Source organism: Mandrillus leucophaeus, unplaced genomic scaffold (assembly GCF_000951045.1).
Source record: "Mandrillus leucophaeus isolate KB7577 unplaced genomic scaffold, Mleu.le_1.0 Scaffold417, whole genome shotgun sequence".
Lineage (NCBI taxonomy): Eukaryota > Metazoa > Chordata > Mammalia > Primates > Cercopithecidae > Mandrillus > Mandrillus leucophaeus.
The window spans coordinates 2,414,234-2,435,604 of NW_012104443.1; the positions used below are offsets into that span (position 1 = coordinate 2,414,234).

Genomic DNA, 21,371 nt, shown 5'->3' on the forward strand with positions numbered 1-21,371 from the left:
GTGTTATGTGTTACTGTTGAAGTGTTTAGTAGAGTCCCTGCTTGTAAGCATGTCTTTCGAGAAAGTTGGGTAAGTATGTAATAATATGTGTTATGTACAGTCAAGCATATATAGTACTATGTATTATACATGTTGGCTAGCAGTAATGCACGAATTACATAGAGGCATTAAAGGTAGGTTAATACTAAAGTTGTGCTGTGAGGCTTGTACAACATAAAATACAGAAAGTAGTTTAAATTAGAACGCCGGTTTTGGGTGTTGGTAGTAGAGTTAAATACTTTCTTTCTGATTGCCCTGGGGAGAGTATTCCATTTCTGGTTTACAAGGCCAGTGTATTAAATTTATACTACGAGGGCAGGTTCATTTGAGCAGGTTCTCGATTAGGGAGGCCAGTGGTATTAAGATTAAGATTGTGATAAAGTATATTGTAGATGCTATTTGGCCAATAATGATAAAGGGTTGGGTTACTGGTTGGCTTCCAATTCAGGTGAGGGTTAGTAGAATTGTGACTAGGAGTCAGAATAGGAATTGGCTGAGTGGGCGAAATATTATGCTTTGTTGTTTAGATTTGTGGAGTATGGGGATAACTGCTAGAATGAGGATCGATAGGAAGAGTGCTAGTACGCCTCCCAATTTGTTGGGGACAGATCGTAGAATTGCGTATGCAAATAGGAAGTATCATTCTGGTTTAATATGTGGAGGGGTGTTTAGCGGGTTGGCCGGGGTATAGTTGTCTGGGTCGCTTAGGAGGTCGGGTGAAAATAATGTTAATGTTGTTAGGGTAAAGAGAAGGAGGACTACTCCTAGGATATCTTTAATTGTATAGTAGGGGTGAAAGGTGATTTTGTCTGGGTTAGAGGAGATTCCGCAGGGGTTGTTTGACCCTGTTTCGTGTAGGAATAGTAAGTGTACGGTGGTGAGAGCGACGATAATGAAGGGTAGGATGAAGTGTAGAGTGGAGAATCGTATGAGAGTAGGGTTGTCAATGGCGTAGCCACCTCAGACTCATTGGACGAGGTTGGTTCCGACGTATGGGATTGCTGAAAGTAGATTTGTGATTACTGTTGCCCCTCAGAATGATATTTGGTTTCATGGGAGTACGTAGCCCATAAAGGCTGTTGCTATGGTTATGAGTAGGAGCATAATGCCAATGTTTCACGTTTCTAGGAGAAGATATGAGCCATAGTAGAGGCCTCGGCCTACGTGCAGGAAGAGGCAGATGAAGAGTATGGAGGCACCGTTAGCGTGGAGATAGCGGGTGGTTCAGCTGTAATTTACGTCTCGAGTGATGTGTGCGATTGAGGAGAAAGCAAAGGAGGTGTCTGGTGAGTAGTGCATTGCTAAGAATAGGCCTGTGATAATTTGTAGAATTAGGCAGGTTGCGAGAAGTGAGCCGAAATTTCATCACACGGAAATGTTGGATGGGGTAGGTAGATCAATGAGGGAGTGGTTAATTATTTTTATGATAACAACCCTCTCCTCCCTAACTCTTCCAATTTTTGCCACCCTCATTAACCCTAACAAAAAACGCTCATACCCTATGTAAAAATAATTATAATATATACCTTTATTACTCGCCTTCTTCCAACAACCCTATACATCTTCTCAAATCAAGAAACAACCATTTGAAGCTGACATTGAATAACAATCCAAACATTAGATTTAACACTAAGCTTTAAACTAGACTACTTTTCTATAATATTTACTCCAATCGCACTATTCATCACCTGATTCATCACAGAATTCTCACTATGGTACATAAGCTCGGACCCAAACATCAATCAATTCTTCAAATATCTCCTCATTTTTCTCACTACCATACTAATTCTAGTTACCGCCAACAACCTCTTCCAACTCTTCATTGTCTGAGAGGGTGTAGGGATCATATCCTTCCTTCTAATCAGCTGATGATACGCTCGAACAGACGCCAACACAGCAGCCATCCAAGCAATTCTATACAACCGCGTCGGCGACATTGGTCTTATCCTAGCTATAACATGATTCCTCCTGCACTATAACTCATGAGACTTTCAACAAATACTGGCCCTAAACTCCAACTCAAACCCCCTCCCACTAATGGGCCTTCTCCTAGCAGCAACAGGAAAATCAGCTCAATTTGGTCTTCACCCCTGATTACCCTCTGCCATAGAAGGTCCAACTCCAGTTTCAGCTCTACTTCACTCCAGCACCATAGTTGTTGCTGGAGTATTCCTACTTATTCGCTTTCACCCTTTAATAGAAAGCAACACATTAATCCAAAACCTCACACTATGTCTGGGAACCATTATTACCCTATTCATAGCCATCTGCGCCCTCACACAAAAGGATATCAAAAAAATCGTGGCCTTCTCCACCTCGAGCCAACTAGGCCTAATAATAGTCACTATTGGTATTAACCAACCACACTTAGCATTCCTACACATCTGCACCCATGCTTTCTTTAAAGCTATACTCTTTATATGCTCCGGATCTATTATTCATAACTTAAATAACGAACAAGACATCCGAAAAATAGGAGGTCTATTTAAAACAATGCCTATCACCTCAACTTCCCTAGTTATTGGCAACCTAGCACTCACGGGAATACCCTTCCTCACAGGCTTCTACTCCAAAGACCTCATTATCGAAGCCACAAACACGTCATATACCAACGCCTGAGCCCTATCTATTACTCTCATCGCCACCTCCCTGACAAGTGCCTACAGCACTCGAACCATTCTCCTTACCCTAACAGGACAACCCCGCTTCCCAGCCCGAATAAACATCAACGAAAACAACCCCGCCCTACTAAACCCAATTAAACGCCTCATAATAGGCAGTATAGTTACAGGATTCCTTATCACTAACAATATCCCCCCTACCTCACTCCCCCAACCAACAATACCCCTCTACCTAAAACTCTCAGCCTTATGCGCAACCACCCTCGGTTTCCTAACAGCCCTAGACCTCGCCCTTATGACCAATAAACTAAAAGCAAAAAATTCATCACAAATATTCAAATTCTCCAACATACTAGGATATTTTCCCACCACGATCCATCATATAGTCCCATATCAAAACCTACTTATAAGCCAAAATTTAGCCCTCCTATTAGATTCAACATGACTAGAAAAATCCATACCCAAAATAATCTCACAAACACACATTACTACCTCCATAGCTGTAACTACCCAGAAAGGCATAATCAAACTCTACTTCCTCTCTTTCCTCATTCCTCTTACCCTAACCCTACTTCTAATAATATAGTCTATTACCTCGAGTGATCTCAATCACAATATACACACCAACAAACAACGTCCAACCAGCAACCACCACTAATCAACACCCATAATCATACAAGGCACCCGCACCAATAGAATCACCTCGAACTAACCCCAATCCTTCCCCCTCAAAAATCTCCCAACTACCCATATTATTAAAATTAACCACCACTACTCCATCAAAACTTAAAACCCATAAAACTAACCCCACTTCCATTATTAATCCCACCAAAAGACCCCCTAGAACCTCAAGCCCTGAACCCCATGTTTCGGGATACTCTTCAATAGCCATTGCCGCAGTATAACCAAAAACAACTATCATACCCCCAGATAAATTAAAAACATCATTAAACCCATGTAAGCCCCCCCATAACTTAAAATAATCACACAACCAATTACACCACTAACAATCAACGCTAAACCCCCATAGATGGGAGAGAGCTTAGAAGAAAAACCCACAAACCCTATAACCAATAATACGCTTAATGTAAATAAAATATATATCATTACTTCCATATGGACTTTAACCATAACCAATGATATGAAAAATCATCGTTGTATTTCAACTACAAAAGCACCAAATGATCCCAATACGCAAATCTAACCCAATCATAAAAATAATTAACCACTCCCTCATTGATCTACCTACCCCATCCAACATTTCCGTGTGATGAAATTTCGGCTCACTTCTCGCAACCTGCCTAATTCTACAAATTATCACAGGCCTATTCTTAGCAATGCACTACTCACCAGACACCTCCTTTGCTTTCTCCTCAATCGCACACATCACTCGAGACGTAAATTATGGCTGAACCATCCGCTATCTCCACGCTAACGGTGCCTCCATACTCTTCATCTGCCTCTTCCTGCACGTAGGCCGAGGCCTCTACTATGGCTCATATCTTCTCCTAGAAACGTGAAACATTGGCATTATGCTCCTACTCATAACCATAGCAACAGCCTTTATGGGCTACGTACTCCCATGAAACCAAATATCATTCTGAGGGGCAACAGTAATCACAAATCTACTTTCAGCAATCCCATACGTCGGAACCAACCTCGTCCAATGAGTCTGAGGTGGCTACGCCATTGACAACCCTACTCTCATACGATTCTCCACTCTACACTTCATCCTACCCTTCATTATCGTCGCTCTCACCACCGTACACTTACTATTCCTACACGAAACAGGGTCAAACAACCCCTGCGGAATCTCCTCTAACCCAGACAAAATCACCTTTCACCCCTACTATACAATTAAAGATATTCTAGGAGTAGTCCTCCTTCTCTTTACCCTAACAACATTAACATTATTTTCACCCGACCTCCTAAGCGACCCAGACAACTATACCCCGGCCAACCCGCTAAACACCCCTCCACATATTAAACCAGAATGATACTTCCTATTTGCATACGCAATTCTACGATCTGTCCCCAACAAATTGGGAGGCGTACTAGCACTCTTCCTATCGATCCTCATTCTAGCAGTTATCCCCATACTCCACAAATCTAAACAACAAAGCATAATATTTCGCCCACTCAGCCAATTCCTATTCTGACTCCTAGTCACAATTCTACTAACCCTCACCTGAATTGGAAGCCAACCAGTAACCCAACCCTTTATCATTATTGGCCAAATAGCATCTACAATATACTTTATCACAATCTTAATCTTAATACCACTGGCCTCCCTAATCGAGAACCTGCTCAAATGAACCTGCCCTCGTAGTATAAATTTAATACACTGGCCTTGTAAACCAGAAATGGAATACTCTCCCCAGGGCAATCAGAAAGAAAGTATTTAACTCTACTACCAACACCCAAAACCGGCGTTCTAATTTAAACTACTTTCTGTATTTTATGTTGTACAAGCCTCACAGCACAACTTTAGTATTAACCTACCTTTAATGCCTCTATGTAATTCGTGCATTACTGCTAGCCAACATGTATAATACATAGTATTATATATGCTTGACTGTACATAACACATATTATTACATACTTACCCAACTTTCTCGAAAGACATGCTTACAAGCAGGGACTCTACTAAACACTTCAACAGTAACACATAACACACATCTCCAAAGCCCATACACCACCCCTACGCATACCAACAGAACTAGTCATATCTTGATCGTACATAGTACATTAAGTCATTTATCGGACATAGCACATATCTATTAAAAAGTCCTCTCCACCACGGATGCCCCCCCTCACTTAGGAGTCCCTTGTTGACCATCCTCCGTGAAACCAATATCCCGCCCAAATAATGCCACTCTCCTCGCTCCGGGCCCATAACTCGTGGGGGTAGCTATAACTGAACTGTATCCGGCATCTGGTTCTTACCTCAGGGCCATAACAATCAAGATCGCCCACACGTTCCCCTCAAATAAGACATCTCGATGGATCACGGGTCCATCACCCTATTAACCAGTCACGGGAGCTCTCCATGCATTTGGTATCTTTTCTCTCTGGTCCGCACGCAACCCCATCGCAGAATGCTGACTCCCACCACATCCCGTCCTGCCGCGCCTGCCTTTGATTCCTGGTCCATGCCATTATTAATCGCACCTACGTTCAATATCCTAGCCCCGCATAACCATCAGCAAGGTGTTATTTAATTCATGCTTGTAGGACATACCAACAATCAACTCCACAACTCCACAACACCAAACCACCAAACCACAATAAAATCCTATCAAACCCCCCCACCCCCATCTCTGACCTGTAAGTATGCCACCAGTGTGCTCACTCTGGTCATTAATAAAATTGCCATGCCAAGGCAACGGCTGACTCTGCCTGCAGCCCTGTCTCTGGATTCGCCCTGATTCTATAACCAATGCAACGCTGTCTGATCATCTTAGTGCTAACCTTCTATTGCCCATCTTGTCCCTGAGGGTATCTTTCACGTGCCAGGCACTGTGTTAGGCATGGAGGACATGAATACATTAAAATATGGTCTTTACCCTCAACAGGGTCCCAATATAACAGATAAATGGTGAAACAGAGGGATAATCACTAGGAAACAGGTATACACAGAAGGGCCAGATTTAGTTCTGCCGTCTCTGATTGAATTTCTCTAAATACTCTAAAATGGAGTCAAACCAGAGAATCACTTTTTTTTTTTTTCTCGGACAGAGTCTTGCTCTGTCACCCAGGCTGGAGTACAGTAGTGCAGTCTCAGCTCACTGCAACCTCCATCTCCTGGGTTCAAGAGATTCTCCCACCACAGCCTCTCGAGTAGCTAGGACTACAGGCGAGCACCACCACACATGGCTAATTTTTTTGTATTTTTAGTAGAGACGGGGTTTCACCATATTGGCCAGGCTGGTCTCGAACTTATGACCTCAAGTGTTCGGCCTGCCGCAGCCTCCCAAAGTGCTTGGATTACAGGCGTGAGCCACTGTGCCCAGCCAAGAAACACATTTTGAACATATTTATAAGGGGTCATTACTTATGAAAAACCTCATCTTTCTTGCCTTCATGGTCTCTGATGGCTATTGACTTAAACCTCCCATTTTTTCAAGCAGTATTTGTTGTTTTTGCTAATTTGCTGATATTTCATTTGCAAGCAAAATTACTTTTCAAACGTCATTCACATTCTAGTCTCTGCTTCTCAGGAGTCTTTAAACTGCATTGGGGGTCTTTGATCTTATTATTTGACCATGAGTATAGCAACCATAACATTATAGTCAACTTTAAAAAGTGTTTCCAGAATCAATTCGGATGTCCATGGACACCCATTCCTGAGTGTCTCCCAGCTGGCAGGGAGGGCTGCAATCTCAGTAGCACACCAACCTCTGCTGTGCACATCTCCTCAGACCCGAGGACTCTGTTTTCTTTTCAATGTTGTTAACAAAGTCTCTTTGATTTTTGTTGGTCACAAAGGTTATATTTGCCTTCCCAGGGACCTCATTTTTGTCTAGTGGTGCCACAGTAAATAAGAATAGGCATCAAAAAGGGGAAATGGTTCAACCCAGAAGTGTGCATTTGACCTAAATAAAAATGTTCTAGGATCCTATTTTACACCTCCTTTACCATTTTTGATTGCTTGGTATTTCAAATTAGCAACCAAAACTTCCCCTCCTGTTACTTCCGATAACCAAGAAATTGATTACATACAGTTGCTTAATGTGGTCAGCCTCTTCATAAACAGGTAGGTTGCTGAAAGGTTATCTCGTCAGCATCTGATAATCTCTGGATCCTGAGCTGTTGAAGAAGGCACAGAAATGCACTAAAGTGGGTGCTGGGAAGAAGGCCAGATCTTGTTCTGCCATTAAATTTCCAAACTTGTCACCCTCTAAAGTCCCTATTGTTTTGTCACCCAAGACCACATAATTTGAAAGCCTATCAATCTCTATTTACAAAGGGAAGTTGTGCTTCCTCGTTCTTAATTAAGTAGAGACATATTGTCATTCAGAGGTTTTGAGCTACATTGACAGAGGTAATGTTATCTAACCTAAACATAGTTCCATAAGAAACATAAAACATAGGTAGACAGTAGAGCCTTATTAATGAATCCTACTCAAAATGTTAATAGATCTGTGTTGGTACCTTTAGGGAATCCTGGTTGTGAACCACTACATGAAATGTTCAGGTTCACAATCTTGCAAAACCTTTTTGAGTTGCAGGAATATCTGTTGCCTCACAAGTGAAATAAGTCCATTTTCTTGAGCGCTGAGGTGTTCCCCAACCTGGCTTTTCTGCCTAGAAAATGCCATTTTCGTAAAGAGCTGTCATGCTTCATGTCCTTTGGCTTATGATTTAGCTGTTCAGAGAAAGTGCAGGCTGCTCTCACTCGCTCAGTGCTGGTGATATGTGTTTTTGTTTTATTAAATCTTTAAAATACTGGGCTTGTTTTTTATGACCTCCATATATTCTTTTGTTCTTCTCTGTGACTTGTTAGATCACAGTTTTTTTCTTCCTTTGTGAAAATATTAGTGCCTTTCTAAAGAACATCATGGTCTCCAGAATGGCTGTATAATAAAATGGAAGAATGTGTTGAGCCTAATGTTAGATCTGTCAAGGCCGTGACTCAGGGGTGCTTCAGTGATGGGAAAGTTTGAGGCTTCTCAGACATGGTCCACGGAATCACAAATCTTTCTGTTCTTGCCAGACTTGTTTTGACAAATCTGAGATCATTTGACACTAATCATAGAGCTCTTTGTAAAATAAAGGTACCAATGGTTTATGTTCCAATTACAGACAAGTGTTTGTGATTAAAAGTTACAAAGAAACCCTCGGTTAAATGGAAGCAAGTTCTTCTGCAGGTGTGAGCTTCGTCTTGTATGCATTTGAGCCTGGGGACCCACACACCTGTGCACAGGTAGCCTAATTCTGACCTCAAAGGAATCTTTTCTTTGGGGAAGCTGAGGAAGGAAAGAACATCTGCAGCTGATAAATCTCAGTGGGCCTGGTGCTCCAAGGCTTCTAATTATACCCAGTTCCTACTTCTTCTAGAACAAGATCAAGTGATGAGTTGCCATCTCATGGTTCTGTACCTGCACAGAGGGGACTCCCAAAGTTTTAAATAATCTTGAATACAACTTGGCTACCCCACTAATGTGAATCCCCAAATAAACCAGGCCGTGACATCCAACTGAACTTGTTCCTGTGCATACAGTATCTCGCAGCCCATCCTGTATTGTTAGTTTTGGCAAGTACACGACAGCATATAATAAATCATGGAAGGAAAAAGCTTTTTGGCCTAGCATGGTTCAGCCTGCTGTAATGTTAGAATACAGAAAGCAGTTCTGTTTTTAGACATCCTTTTACTAACCCAACATTCATAATTTATTATTACACTGTAAAATTCCTGCAACACTACACCAAAAGTAGTGCTGCCCTTTAATTAAGTGCCCTCGGTAGGAAAAACGTGAAACTGATGTGCAAAACACCTCTGTGTGCAGTGATTGATAGTGATTACATCTTTATGAACCCAGCCTAAAGGTCTCAACTTCCTGATGGGTGAAGTAGTCTATAGGAACACTTCCTGAGTCTGCCTGGCGGGGATCAGTCACTGCTAACAAAACTGCAGATAATTCAGAGGCACAGCTTAGAAATGCTGAGGTTTTATTAAGCCTGTGGCTGTCTATACTTTGTCACAAGCCTACATGACCTTATTCCTCATTTCCATAAGCACCAATGACCAAACTTTATGCCAGGGCCACACTTAGAGAAGTTGTAACGCAGACGGTAAAGGGACCCAGTGTGTCACATGGATGACAGGAAGTACTTCCAGCCCAGTGGGTGCATGAGTAGAACATTCTAGCCAGAAGAGGACCATACATTGTTGCATTTTTTAAAATTCTGTTTTCAAACAGTCTTTTATTTTTCTTAGTTGCAATTAGGCAAGTTTAATTTTTTTTTTAAATAGTACCATTAAATGTTAGACTTAAATCCCAAGACAGGCATTCCCCAGCTCATCCCTGTTTGCACTGTGAATTTGTGCATCAGCTAGGTGGTCACATCAGCCCAAGCTCATAAACACCTTACTGAAAGGTAAGATTCAGAGTTTCTATATCCGAAATACTTCAGGTTTCTGAAAAGAAAGGTAACACATCCATCCAAGCAGGCAGTATGTGTGTTATGTGAACTCTTTGGTATAAGTTTGGCTATTTTCAGTCATAATGGTAGCAACCAAAACGAAAATTTTGTGCAGTCCTGTCATTTAGTCATCTTATCAGTGCCCCAAGGTGACTTTTTTCAAGAGCTCTGTTGATACCATGTGTGTGTATGTGTTATTTTCTGGTGTTTTTACAGATTTGGGCCAGGCTTAGTCATCTATTGGTATGGATTTATCCAGGAGCTGGACTGCAACCGGGAAAGGGGCATCCTGCTCAAAGCCTGTTTCCCTACGAACATTGTCACCTTATGCCACAGCATAGCTTGACCCTGAAGATCCTGGAGGAGAAGCTGGGAGGAAAAGGTGAATCCGGAAGCAATTTTACTTTCCTGCACTGTAAGATCCTGGCAACATCTGCCCTGAACTTCAGCTGAACTCTTGCTGCCCGTAGTCACACCACTACCTCTTTAGACAAACATATCAAGAGTTTCTGTTTTCCTTCATCCCTTGCTGATGTGAACAGCCAAGAACTACAGACACAACCCACTCATTATCAGCATTTCTGTCTCTGTCAAACAATTAGTTTATAGATAGTCATAATCTTTCTTTCTTCCGGATGGTTTCTCCTTGTATGCTGAACAAAAGAAAAAATGTGAAGACTGAAAGGTGTGATTTTTCAATTCTCCTCCCAGTTACCGAATCACCCTCTTATTTTTTTTTCCCTAAGCTTCCATTCACTCTCTCTCCCTCTCCGTTTCTCTTCATGTGCACTCACAGAGACCCAGCGTTGCATTACCATCGTGGAATAATCTAGCACAAACCTAGGAAAGCTGAAGCCACAAAGTCCGACGCCACCTTTGCACTCACCTGCAGAGCTCCAGAAGACCTTGATGGCAGCCCGCCTATGCCGTGTGTTTGCTGTATTCAATCTTTACGGCTTCCTGACTTCTGTGACAGTACGCCAAGCTGCAAAAATACACTTGATGAGAATTTCCTCTTTTAATAATGTTATTTGAACACCAAATATTTTCGATTTATCTTATTTGAAAGTATTAGTTCTATTGTGCCTGGAAACCACACTCCTTTAGATTGGGGGCCGAGAGGAGACGACCCAACATTGAGGAGAGTTTATTTTTAAACATGGCTAGCTGTCAGTATGTACATGAGCTAGTATTTTTATGAGTAGAGTTTTTTAAAGGCACATTCTGTATACTGCTTAGTATATGCATTTTATACCATGTAATTATATAACACTCAAATAAGTTCAGCATTAGAAATGTTTAGCTTTGTATGAACTAAGTGTGCCAGAAATAAACCTGGAGCAATTTTTAAATAAGCAAAATAAAGGAGATTTTTCTATTTGTTCACTTTATTCACTTTTATGTACTTTTATGTACTGCAAATCAGATTTCAGTCTAAAGCGAAACATCAATAAGTTAATAATAAACCTATCTTTTGGGAAGTTGAATATTAATCTGTACCCAAAACGTATTTAGTAAAATATTTGCTACAACATTATAAAACATAACTTATAATGTTGAATAGATGATTTGGGAAATACTAACAACAACAATGTAACTGTTGCAGACAGCTGTAACTTATATACATTGCTTGATTTTTTTCAAAAGACTAAATATGTCATTTATACTTTGTTCATTTTCTACCAAAGAAGGTTTGGAAAAATATGCCTGCTGCCTTTCCTTTTGAAGGACACAAACCTGGTCCAAACATGTGTGGATTTTAACTCTGAGTGGGGTGCATTAAATCAAAAGAGAGAGGAAGAAGATGAAATGCTAAAGAAGTATCAGGCAAACTTCTGTTTCAGTATAAAATTCATCCTGCAGGCTTCTGAGTGAAACAGAATGATTTGAAACCACTACTGTATTGCCTGGATACACACACACACACACACACACACACTTTATACAAAAATGTTAAAAGCAGGTTTCCTGGCATGTTCTTAACTGTTTTTTCTTTAGGAATAAATTACATTTATCTGCACAGATGTTGAAAATCCTGTTAAACCCTTGTCAAGGATTTGTTTATTTTACATTAAACAAATTTATGATGAACGTGAACAAATAAATTAAAAAATAAAAAAGGTACTTGCATTTTATATTTATTCTTTTACCTGTTGCCCTGACATAATGTGTTGTGAGAAGGTACTGGTGTTCCTAGCAAAGGCGCTACCTCCTCTTTATGAATGAGGCTTAAAATCTGGTCCTTAAACGTGAGAAAGAACCCAACAGTAAACTGTACACACTACAATAAGGTTACAAATTAGTCAAAAGTAAGTTTTTCACACATAAAAACTAATGTGATTATTATACTCCTTTTGAATTGGAGGGGTATGGGACAGAAGGTAGTAATGTTCCCCAATTGGATGCTTAAAGTCTCCTTGGTTTGTTTCTTTTTCTGTTAAAAAAATCAGCTGAACGACACCACTCAGGCTGAAACCCATCTCTATGCGTTGTCTGCTTGTTTGGTTTTTTTAGTTTAGACAATATAAACATCAGCCCCAGAAAGTAGACACGGAATGACAACTTATTTTTATTGCTGTCGTCATTAGAACGTTAACATTAAAGCCAAATCTTGTTTTATGGTGCATTCCGCACACCATGCTAATGAATTATGCAAAGCCAGAAAGCAGGAGCGTGTGTAAAACGTAAAACTGAATGACGTTCTCCCTGGCATATACAGACTTGCCAAGCATCTGCCCTCACAAACACATAGGAGACCATTTGAAGTCTGGAAACGGAGCAACTCAAAGCAAAGCTGATCTAGTACTGATATGTAAGGCAACTGCATAGACTCCTTCCCACCTCGCATATGTACCCCCTCCAAAAAAAAAAAAACCCATAAACATTTGCATATCCTTTTTTTTCTTTTGCCTTCTAGTGAAGCATACATCAGCTCTTTACAACACTCCTAAAATCTAAAAGAAAAGGAAAGTCTCAGAGATCTAAAGTAGAAAGCTGGACCTCCAAGGGAAATAATTTTTTTGTAACTGTAGGTGTGTGTACCTGTTCATTATCTGCAAGGCTTGATTCCCTCTGGAAAAGATGATAAATTGCTGGTCTTGAGGGGGTGCATTAACTCACTCAGGCCACCAGGGGACTGCTTAGAGCCCTGATGAGGTAATCTACCTAAATGGTCCCTGGTGGGCCACACTAATTAATGCTGAAGTGAACAGTTAATTCACTTGCTTCTCACTGGGGAGCTACACCCATTGCTTTCTTTCCTCTTTGGAACCAAGATGCCTTAGATGCCTCCTCTTTTTAACTCTTCCCATCGAGAGACCTGCTGTCTCAATTGCATTAAATCCTTACTGCTTCCATATGCTTTCTCACTTCACTTTTCACTTTTTCCATGTCATCTTCCCCTGCGCTGGCCTTTGCTAGTTTCCCTCTACATGGACATGTACCCTGCATTTTCTCATTACTCTTGGGCTCTTTTTCTCTCTAAAAGATCATGATCCCAAGACGAAAATATGTCCTGATGCATACGTCTGGTTGGGGCGTTGGGAGCAATTGGCCTAACCTCTTTGGGGAGAAACAACTTAAGCACCCTCCACATGCCTAAATACTCAAGTGCATATGTGGCACCAGAAGGATCATAAAATTTTAACTAGATAATAAGATTTTACAGGGTTAAATATGGCTTGAGGTTCATGCCTTCAGTAAATGATTTGGAGCAAAAAAAAAGAAAAAAAAAAAGTACGGTTTTATAGCTACTTTCAGCCTGAGTGGTGGTGTTCAGCTGATTAAAATAGCAAAATGTCTGTATAATTTAACGAATCACTCCTAGCTCATTCATCTTGGGGGTAGCTTGCCATTTTCATGTGATCTGACGGGAGCAAGTTGTCTCAAAGTATAACTATTTTGTGACAAGATGAGAGGAGAAAATCTCAATAGGCACATTCTTGATTAGGGTTAAGGAACAAAGCAAACTTAACTTGAGAGGAAACTAAAAGGCAAACAATAGAAGTTTGCCTGCAACGTCACCATTTATGGGAAGCGTCTATCTGAACCTGTCTGTGTAAAGTCACTCGTGGGTTATGGAAGGGTCATGTGTTTGGATCATTTAATCTTGCTACTCTAAACTAACCTTCCTACATTTAGTAAACATCATCTGAACCTGTTTTATTAAGAACATGCCTGGATTCCAAAGATTAAACAAGGAAGATGGAATTATGAATTAAATAATAACCTGAACAACTTGGGTTCGCCTTCTGTTTTTCACTTTCCTGCTATTGTTTTGAATATGGCTGTGAGACAAAGAGCTGCTTAGGTCAAGCGCTATAAATTACAGTTTTCATACAATAGTAATCCACTAAAATGATTTCAAAGCCTGATCAAAGTACTTCAAAAAGACTTTTAAAACATTTCCACAGTACAGGGGAAGGGAAATGCTCATTTGGTGCCTTAATTTGTTTCAGTTAGTATAGCAAAGTTCGATCTGGATGTCATACTCACTTTATATAAAATCCAACTCATTGTTTAAATAAATCCAACTTGTTCTTGTTGTTTAATGTATAGGTAAAGGAGATTTAAGTTTTCATCTACTTAACAATTTGGAGTCACTTGTAAGGAAAAGATAATATGGGAACATTTTAAAATAAGCATACCTTGATAGTATTTAATTACTCAAGGTATTCGTTAAAACTGTCTAACTCCCTGCAATTAGGATACAGTGGTGAGGATCTCTGTGGATTTATTTGGCATCTTAATAATAATCATGGCAACAGATATATTTATTTTTTCATCCTTTTCCCTCATCACTTGGATTTATCCTAAGCTGTCTCATTTTATAGGCAAGGATAATGGGAAGTACACTAGTGATAGCGAAGCTAAGCAAATTCTAGGCTCAACTATATATAAAGATAGTGTGGACTGCTGCAACAACGTCAGGCTCAACTAAAGACTCATGGTACTATGTCAGGGCAATTTTTACTTTTTAAAAGGAAGGTCATATTGAAATGCTGACGTGAAATATAACCAAGTCAATTAAGTAATAACAATTGAAGTTCAGAGTTTAATTGAGGGCTGAACATGAATCCAATGACCATTAACCTGAAGTGGTCATTAATTCCCCTGGAAACTGCCTTGGTTAAAGGTATTTCTACAATAACTAGCACTTTTTTTTCAAAAAAAAAAAAAAAACTTGTCATTTTAACATTAAACAGAAATTCAGAAATAACATTCAGGAATAATAATTCAGTGGATCTATAGTAGACCTTCTGTATTTTACATTTTTAATTGAATTTCTTTTATAGGACAAATCAAAATTTAGATAAAAAGGTAAAACCACTTCTCTGGAGGAAACTATAGTTTTGTTAAGTAAACAAAGTTATAAGCACCCTTTATTTGATTGCTTTTGTTTTATCTCAGTTGTTGACTTATTTCTGTACTTGTTTGATGCAAGATTTCCAACTAGACTATAAGCTCCATGAAAGTAAAAACTACACTTACTTTGTTCACTGTAGTCCCTAATGCCTAACAGAGTTCTGGTGCAGACAGAGCAGGTATTCAATAAATGTTAAATGAGTAAATGAATGACAGAGTTTTATTAAATATGTTATCACTCACTTGCATTAGCAAATAATTGGAACCTTTAACGTTCTCATTTTCTTCATCTGAAAAATGAGTGTATTTACCACAATCAGAGAAAATCATGTGTCGATGTTAAAGAATTAATTAATTTAGAAACTCCCCAAAATGTGAAATGAATCAAATTCATCAAAAAGAGTGTTTTAGGATGCACACTTAGTTTTAAGGGGGGAATATATGTAACTTTTTGTTGCATTTGCCTTAAAGTTAATCTTAATACATTATTGTTTATGCACTATGTTGCTAAATGAGAATATTAAAAATCTTTATTTCTCTTTAAAAAGAAATGGCTTATCTTTATATTTCCATTAAAAAAAATTTTTTTTCTTCAAATCACTGCAGAGTCCCAGATCAACTGTGTTTCACACACAGATTTTGGAATATTCAATGGAGTTATTAGATTAACTGCAAATGATACTTTTAATTGCTCCCTTTTATAATGCTAAGTTGATGGCAAAGTGCTTCCTGGCCATAGAAGTGGTTGGCCGGCTCAAGAGAGAAGGGTTATTTGGTCATTTGCCAATAGGATCTGACCTTTGGAGAGATACTGCCCATGAACCGCTCAGTGGGTGTTTCCTTGTTAGTCATTAATTCAGAGTATATTATTATTTGAAAGCCAAAGGCATTTGGCATATTTCCTCATAATTTGGAAACCTGTAGCACAAAAGAACTGGAACTTCCACATTTTTTCTTATTCTGCCAGTTTCCCAGGACTTAATTTGTTGGGGCTCTTTACTATGTGATTCCTTCCATGAGCTGCTGGAGAGAACAGACCCAGAGTGCAGATACCACTAAGACCAGGTCTTTGGTTCCAGGTGATAATTCTGTCTTCTATTTCCAGCATTAAAACTATTTAAGACACAGATATTTACTGAGTCCCTGATGTGTATTAGAAGTATGTGAGGTGCTGTGGGGAATTTTTTTAATGCAACAAAAGACTCTTTTATTGAAGAAAAATAAATCATTACTTCCTCAAAATGAAAACAACACAAAATATTTGGAAATTTTAGAAAAGCAAATCACATTAAGGAAAGAGGGAAAGCTATGAGGTCTTTAATAAGATATTTTAACCCTAGACTATGGACGGCAAGTAGCTTTCTATTTGCTTATGGTGGCTGCGTTCACTGCTATTAAGCATTTCCAAGGCCAAGTTCAGCTCAGCAGCTAAGGCTTTGATCTAGTGTTTAGAGTAGGCAGTGATCACATGGATGCCACATATTTTCCATTCCTGCTCTGGGCCATTCATGTTCAGTGCAAGTATAAATACATTCTAAGCATTTGAAACAGAATTCATACCTGTTCATCGGCCTAAGTAATAAAACAAGCAATAACTTGTTCTGATAGTTCTATAACATCAAGCAAAGTGTCTGTCCATGGCTAAGGTCTGTCTAGTAATACAGATAAGCTAAATATGTCATCAGAATCATAGAAATATGATTTTAAGCCTCAAGATAAACACTAGATGGGCACAGATAATTATCATTTTCAGTAAATGTCTACGAGTTCAATTATATTATCGATGAAAAACATGAGGCCTGTATATTTTGGCCCTGCATAAAGATCTTGAAATTCAAAAATTATATTAGTAAATTTCACACATTTCGAGCTTTGGAGATTTGTTTTCTTTCTTTTTTTGTGGGGTTGGGGGTGGGTTTTTTTTTTTTTCTCCCACTCAAACCAGGCTAGGGATTCAAGGTCAGTTACACACTCTGCCTCCTTTATCTTTCATGGCCTTTATATCATCTGGGTATCAATTTTCTGCTTAGTGCAGTGCATTTTTATAAGGTAGTGATTGTATATAATAGTGGTTTGAAAATATGTTCCCAAAAAGAAGTGTTAAGATATTTTCAAGGACAGAGAAGAACTGTATGCTTTACATGGTAAGACAATTTTGTTAATATACTTACCATTAAGCCATAAATACTTTTGCCAAAACCTTTTAATTGTATCAGTTCATTAATTCTGGCAGCTAAAATAATAACAATCATTGCACATGGAAAATTAGGTAAAAATCTAAAAGTATTATATTTTGTACTAATACGAATAGAAGAATCCATCTTGGTTTCAGTTACAATTTTTAAAAACCAAATTTTTCAATAAATGAAAAAATAGCAATGCAACCTAACAGAGGATGATAGAAAAGCAGAACAATGAAAGATGGCAAAGTGGCCATGAGCACATTGCATAATGATGTAAAACTCAGTCTTTTGGTAAATTACTTTCATCTTACTTGTTTCCCCACTGTCCTTGAAAATATTTCCCAATGACAAAGGAGTTAAAAATGGCAAAATGGGGGCATAGAATGAGCTGAGAAACTCATGTGAGAATTTAATTACATTTTCAGTTTATATCTTGACAATTCCCTGAAAGGCTAATTGGATCTTCAAGCCATTAGCAAAGATGAGTTTGACTCATAGACTCAGAATTTTATCAAAAAATCGGGAGATGTTATTTAATAGTGAGTCAGCAAGGCATTTTTTTGTTTAAAAAAACTGATTTTCTTACAGAAAGTTTTTAGTTTTTAATAAACTTATAAACAAAAAAGCTCCCACTTCAAAATAAAAACAAGATCCCTAATCATATAGATGTTTACAGTGATTATATTTATCTAAGCAACATACATATATGTTCAGTTGTAAGATGTTAACTAAATTTCTGTGACAAGCTTTTTTAAAAAAATACTAAGAACATTATAAAGTTAATGCAGAGTCCTAAGTATAATCTAGTAGTCATTAAGTTTTTCTTAAGTCTTCACTTTAGATGCTATTATTTCTAGCACAAGTAAGCAGGCAGTCTTTCATGCGCTCAAACACTGGAACCTTTGGTTGCTACCCTATCAGCTGGTTTGCAAACAAGAAGCCAACAATTTTAACAATGTTTTACGTGAACAACCTGCAAACCCGAGAGATGGAAAAGCCCTAAGAATGCACAATTGTGAGCATTTACAACCATCACAAGTGACTGAAGACTGTTCATGACGTTCTTCTGAGATGAGATCTCAAAGAAGTATAGTTCAAAACAAAAGGTTCTAACAAAAAAAAAAATTGGCATATGCATAATTTCTCCACCAATTTGTGTGTGTCAGCCATTTAGTTAACTTTTTCACTTGAAAAAAATGCACTAGAAAACCAGTCACCGTGTTTCACTATCTGTTAATATTCACAATTACAGTGGCTATGACTCAGGATACAGCATCACCAATGCTGCCCAGAGTCAGTTTATAGTAAAGTTAAGTTCTTTATACCAAGTAAATGGTTGTCCACGATCACTGGCTAGTGTACATATGAACTAAAATTTCTAGATTTGGGGAGAAACAAATGCTGCTCTGATCATCAGCTCTGCTTCTCTGTTCCTCAATTCATGCTTAGAAACCTTTCATGTTACTCTTGGTTTTGTCAGGTTGCTTACCTGTTGGGGTTTGGGCCTGCTGCCCCTGTCCAGTAGAAGAGGCTGCCTGCTGGGCTGCTTTCTGCTTTAACATTGTCCAGTCAAATGTGTAGTCATATTGATGGCTCAGGGTCCTGAAAAGAATGAAGAGTAGCTGCCTCAGATACATGCAATCTGGGGCTTTCTCAAAGTGTAGCCCACGACAATAGTTTAAGTATATGGCAAATTCTGCAGGAAACCCCTTACGTAAAACTTCAGCAGGAGTGGACATCTTTTCACTAATCTTTTCATATTTTTGTTTCTTTGTTGCAGCCTTTAGCCCTCGCCATGGCAGGCTGGTTCTATTAAAATACATCAAAACATATCCTAATGATTCCTTGTCATCCTGGTGACTCTGCTCAATACCAAGATGTGCATTGATGGTAGCATATAGGGTAGTGCCAGTGAGGTTTTTATCTTCTCTGTATGGCCTGTGTTGCCTTGTCCTGTTGTCTCTGTACTTTTTGGCCAAACCAAAATCAATAAGGAATAACTTACTACAGTGACGCCCAATATCCATTAGGAAGTTATCTGGTTTAATGGCTCTGTGTATAAAATTCTTTTTATGCACATGTTCAGTTCTACTGATCATCTGGTCAGCTAATATAAGTACAGTTTTCACTGTGAACCTTCTTGAACAGAAATTGGCCTTCGAGGCTAGGTCCCAGAAAATCCATGACTAGTACATTATAGTCTTTTTCCTGACCATACCACCGTTATGTGGCGGATGCCAATCCCACCTTGAAGAATCTTATAGAGCCTGCTCTCGTACAGCAACTGGGGATGCCTGGCATTGTGAGATTCTAGCTTCACTGCCACTTCTTCACCGTTAGTGATGCTGGTCGCCAGATAGATGTCTCCGAGGGAGCCAGAACAGATATCCCATACCAGTTTGCATTTCCTTCCGACAATGAATCCTGCCTTGGAGCCGCTGCTGCTAGCAGTCGTGAGAGACGAAGATGGAGGCTGGGCCAAGCCTACCGTTGAAGGCGGCAGGAAGCGGAACAAGGAGGCCTTTCCTGGCGTCCAGGGCCCAGATGCCGGCGAAGGGAACCTGATGCCTGCTGCTCAGTCACATTTTTTTTGTTTGTTTTTCGGCTGGTGGTTTGCCAGGCCGCAGTTTGTGAAGGGCTTCTAGCGGTTCAGACAGGGCTGGGCCACCTATTTCTGGGCAGCCGCTGCTGCCTCGCTTTCGCGGCGACGTCGAGGCTGGAAAAGGGGCGCGGTGAGCTGGGGCGCGGTACCGCTGCCACCACTGCCGCTGGCTCCGGTCCTGTCACTCCGCCGACGACGCCATCTGGTTACTCCAGCTCTAACCAACACAAAATGCCCCCAGAACCCGGAAGTCGCTTCTTCACGGCGCAGAGCACTCTGGGAAAGGGATATCCGGTGCCCGCTCCAAAGGATCCGCCTCATCGACTCAGAATTTGAATGATTGAAAGGCACCAGAGGCTTCAGTTTACAGATGGGAACATTGATATCTGGAGGGGGTAGGTGACTTGTCCAAGGCCACATAGCTATCTAATAGAACGCAGGACCAGAATCTGCACCACCTAACTTCCTGTCCACTGTCCTTTCCTTCATAGGGTTAATATTTTATTCCAAGGAATTTCTAATCCCGTAAGTTATATTGACTATTTACAAAGTAAAAGGTTCTGGTATATTTTTAATGTACATTCTGAACCTTACTGTTTTGGTCCTGCCCAGATCTCTATGGTGGAAATCAGCTGGGCATTTTGACAGAAATAGTTTTCATTTTATTAGTACTTTACTATCCTAAAATCCTTAACGTTTGATGACAGTCATTTTCTATACATTGCCATGAGCCTAAGGATGTGCCACTAAGAATGAATTTGGAAGGACCGAAGACAATTTTTTCCTTCGGTCAATTTATATATTGACTTTTCTTCCACTGGAAAAAAAAAAAAAAAAAAACCCACAGATATTATGTTTACCATCTTCTCTTCCCGTAAGGATAAGGTAATATTTAAACCAACAGTAATTCATGAACATCTACTGATCATCACCGAGAATGACCAGTATACAGTATTCTAGAACTGTAGGCAGTAGAGCCTACTGGCTAAGACACAAGCTTTGACAATAGTCTGGAATCCCCACCTCTGCGCTTAGATATAATCAAACTCTCTAAAAGTTTCAGTTTCTTCATTTGTAAAATTGAAGTTATGCCCATCACACAGGACTATTATGAGGGTTAAATAAGATTAGTGCCTAATATGTCATAAAGCATAGCTCTAATAAAACTAGTATCATATATTATAGTTGTATTGTGTGTTATATAATTATATTACTACACCCATTGAAGATTCTACTTGAATGATACACAGCATTAAAAATTTGTGTTTTCTGTGTTAATATAAAAATCACTATAAGGTGTGTAGCTTGGCTTATTATTGCTTTTCTAAAGCTCATTTAGGAAAAGCCATTTTCCAAAACTTAAGAGACAGGCAGAACAAGATCCTTCTTTGAGAGTGGGCATATGTTTAGTTGATT

The 21,371-nt window shown here is 39.4% G+C and overlaps 1 protein-coding gene and 1 pseudogene across 4 annotated transcripts in view; one reads left to right on the top strand and one right to left on the bottom strand.

Annotated features, from left to right (window-relative positions):
- The window catches only part of LOC105548616 (chromosome unknown open reading frame, human C15orf41), a 279,913-nt gene extending 267,983 nt beyond the window's left edge, over positions 1 to 11,930 (top strand). For 2 of the 3 annotated variants that reach the window (XM_011992702.1, XM_011992703.1), the window contains one exon: positions 10,023 to 11,930. In XM_011992702.1, the coding sequence (XP_011848092.1) occupies positions 10,023 to 10,152 (130 nt within the window). In that variant the 3' untranslated portion in view covers positions 10,153 to 11,930. The remainder of the gene's footprint in view (positions 1 to 10,022) is intronic. The other variant, XM_011992701.1, reaches the window with a different exon arrangement.
- A 6,868-nt stretch (positions 11,931 to 18,798) lies between these two features.
- Positions 18,799 to 20,276, bottom strand: LOC105548621 (annotated as a pseudogene). The gene is made up of 2 exons (XR_001007418.1): positions 20,105 to 20,276; positions 18,799 to 19,879 (listed from the first exon to the last, which is right to left on the bottom strand). The product of XR_001007418.1 is annotated as a casein kinase I isoform alpha pseudogene (transcript).
- Between the last annotated feature and the right edge of the window lie 1,095 nt (positions 20,277 to 21,371).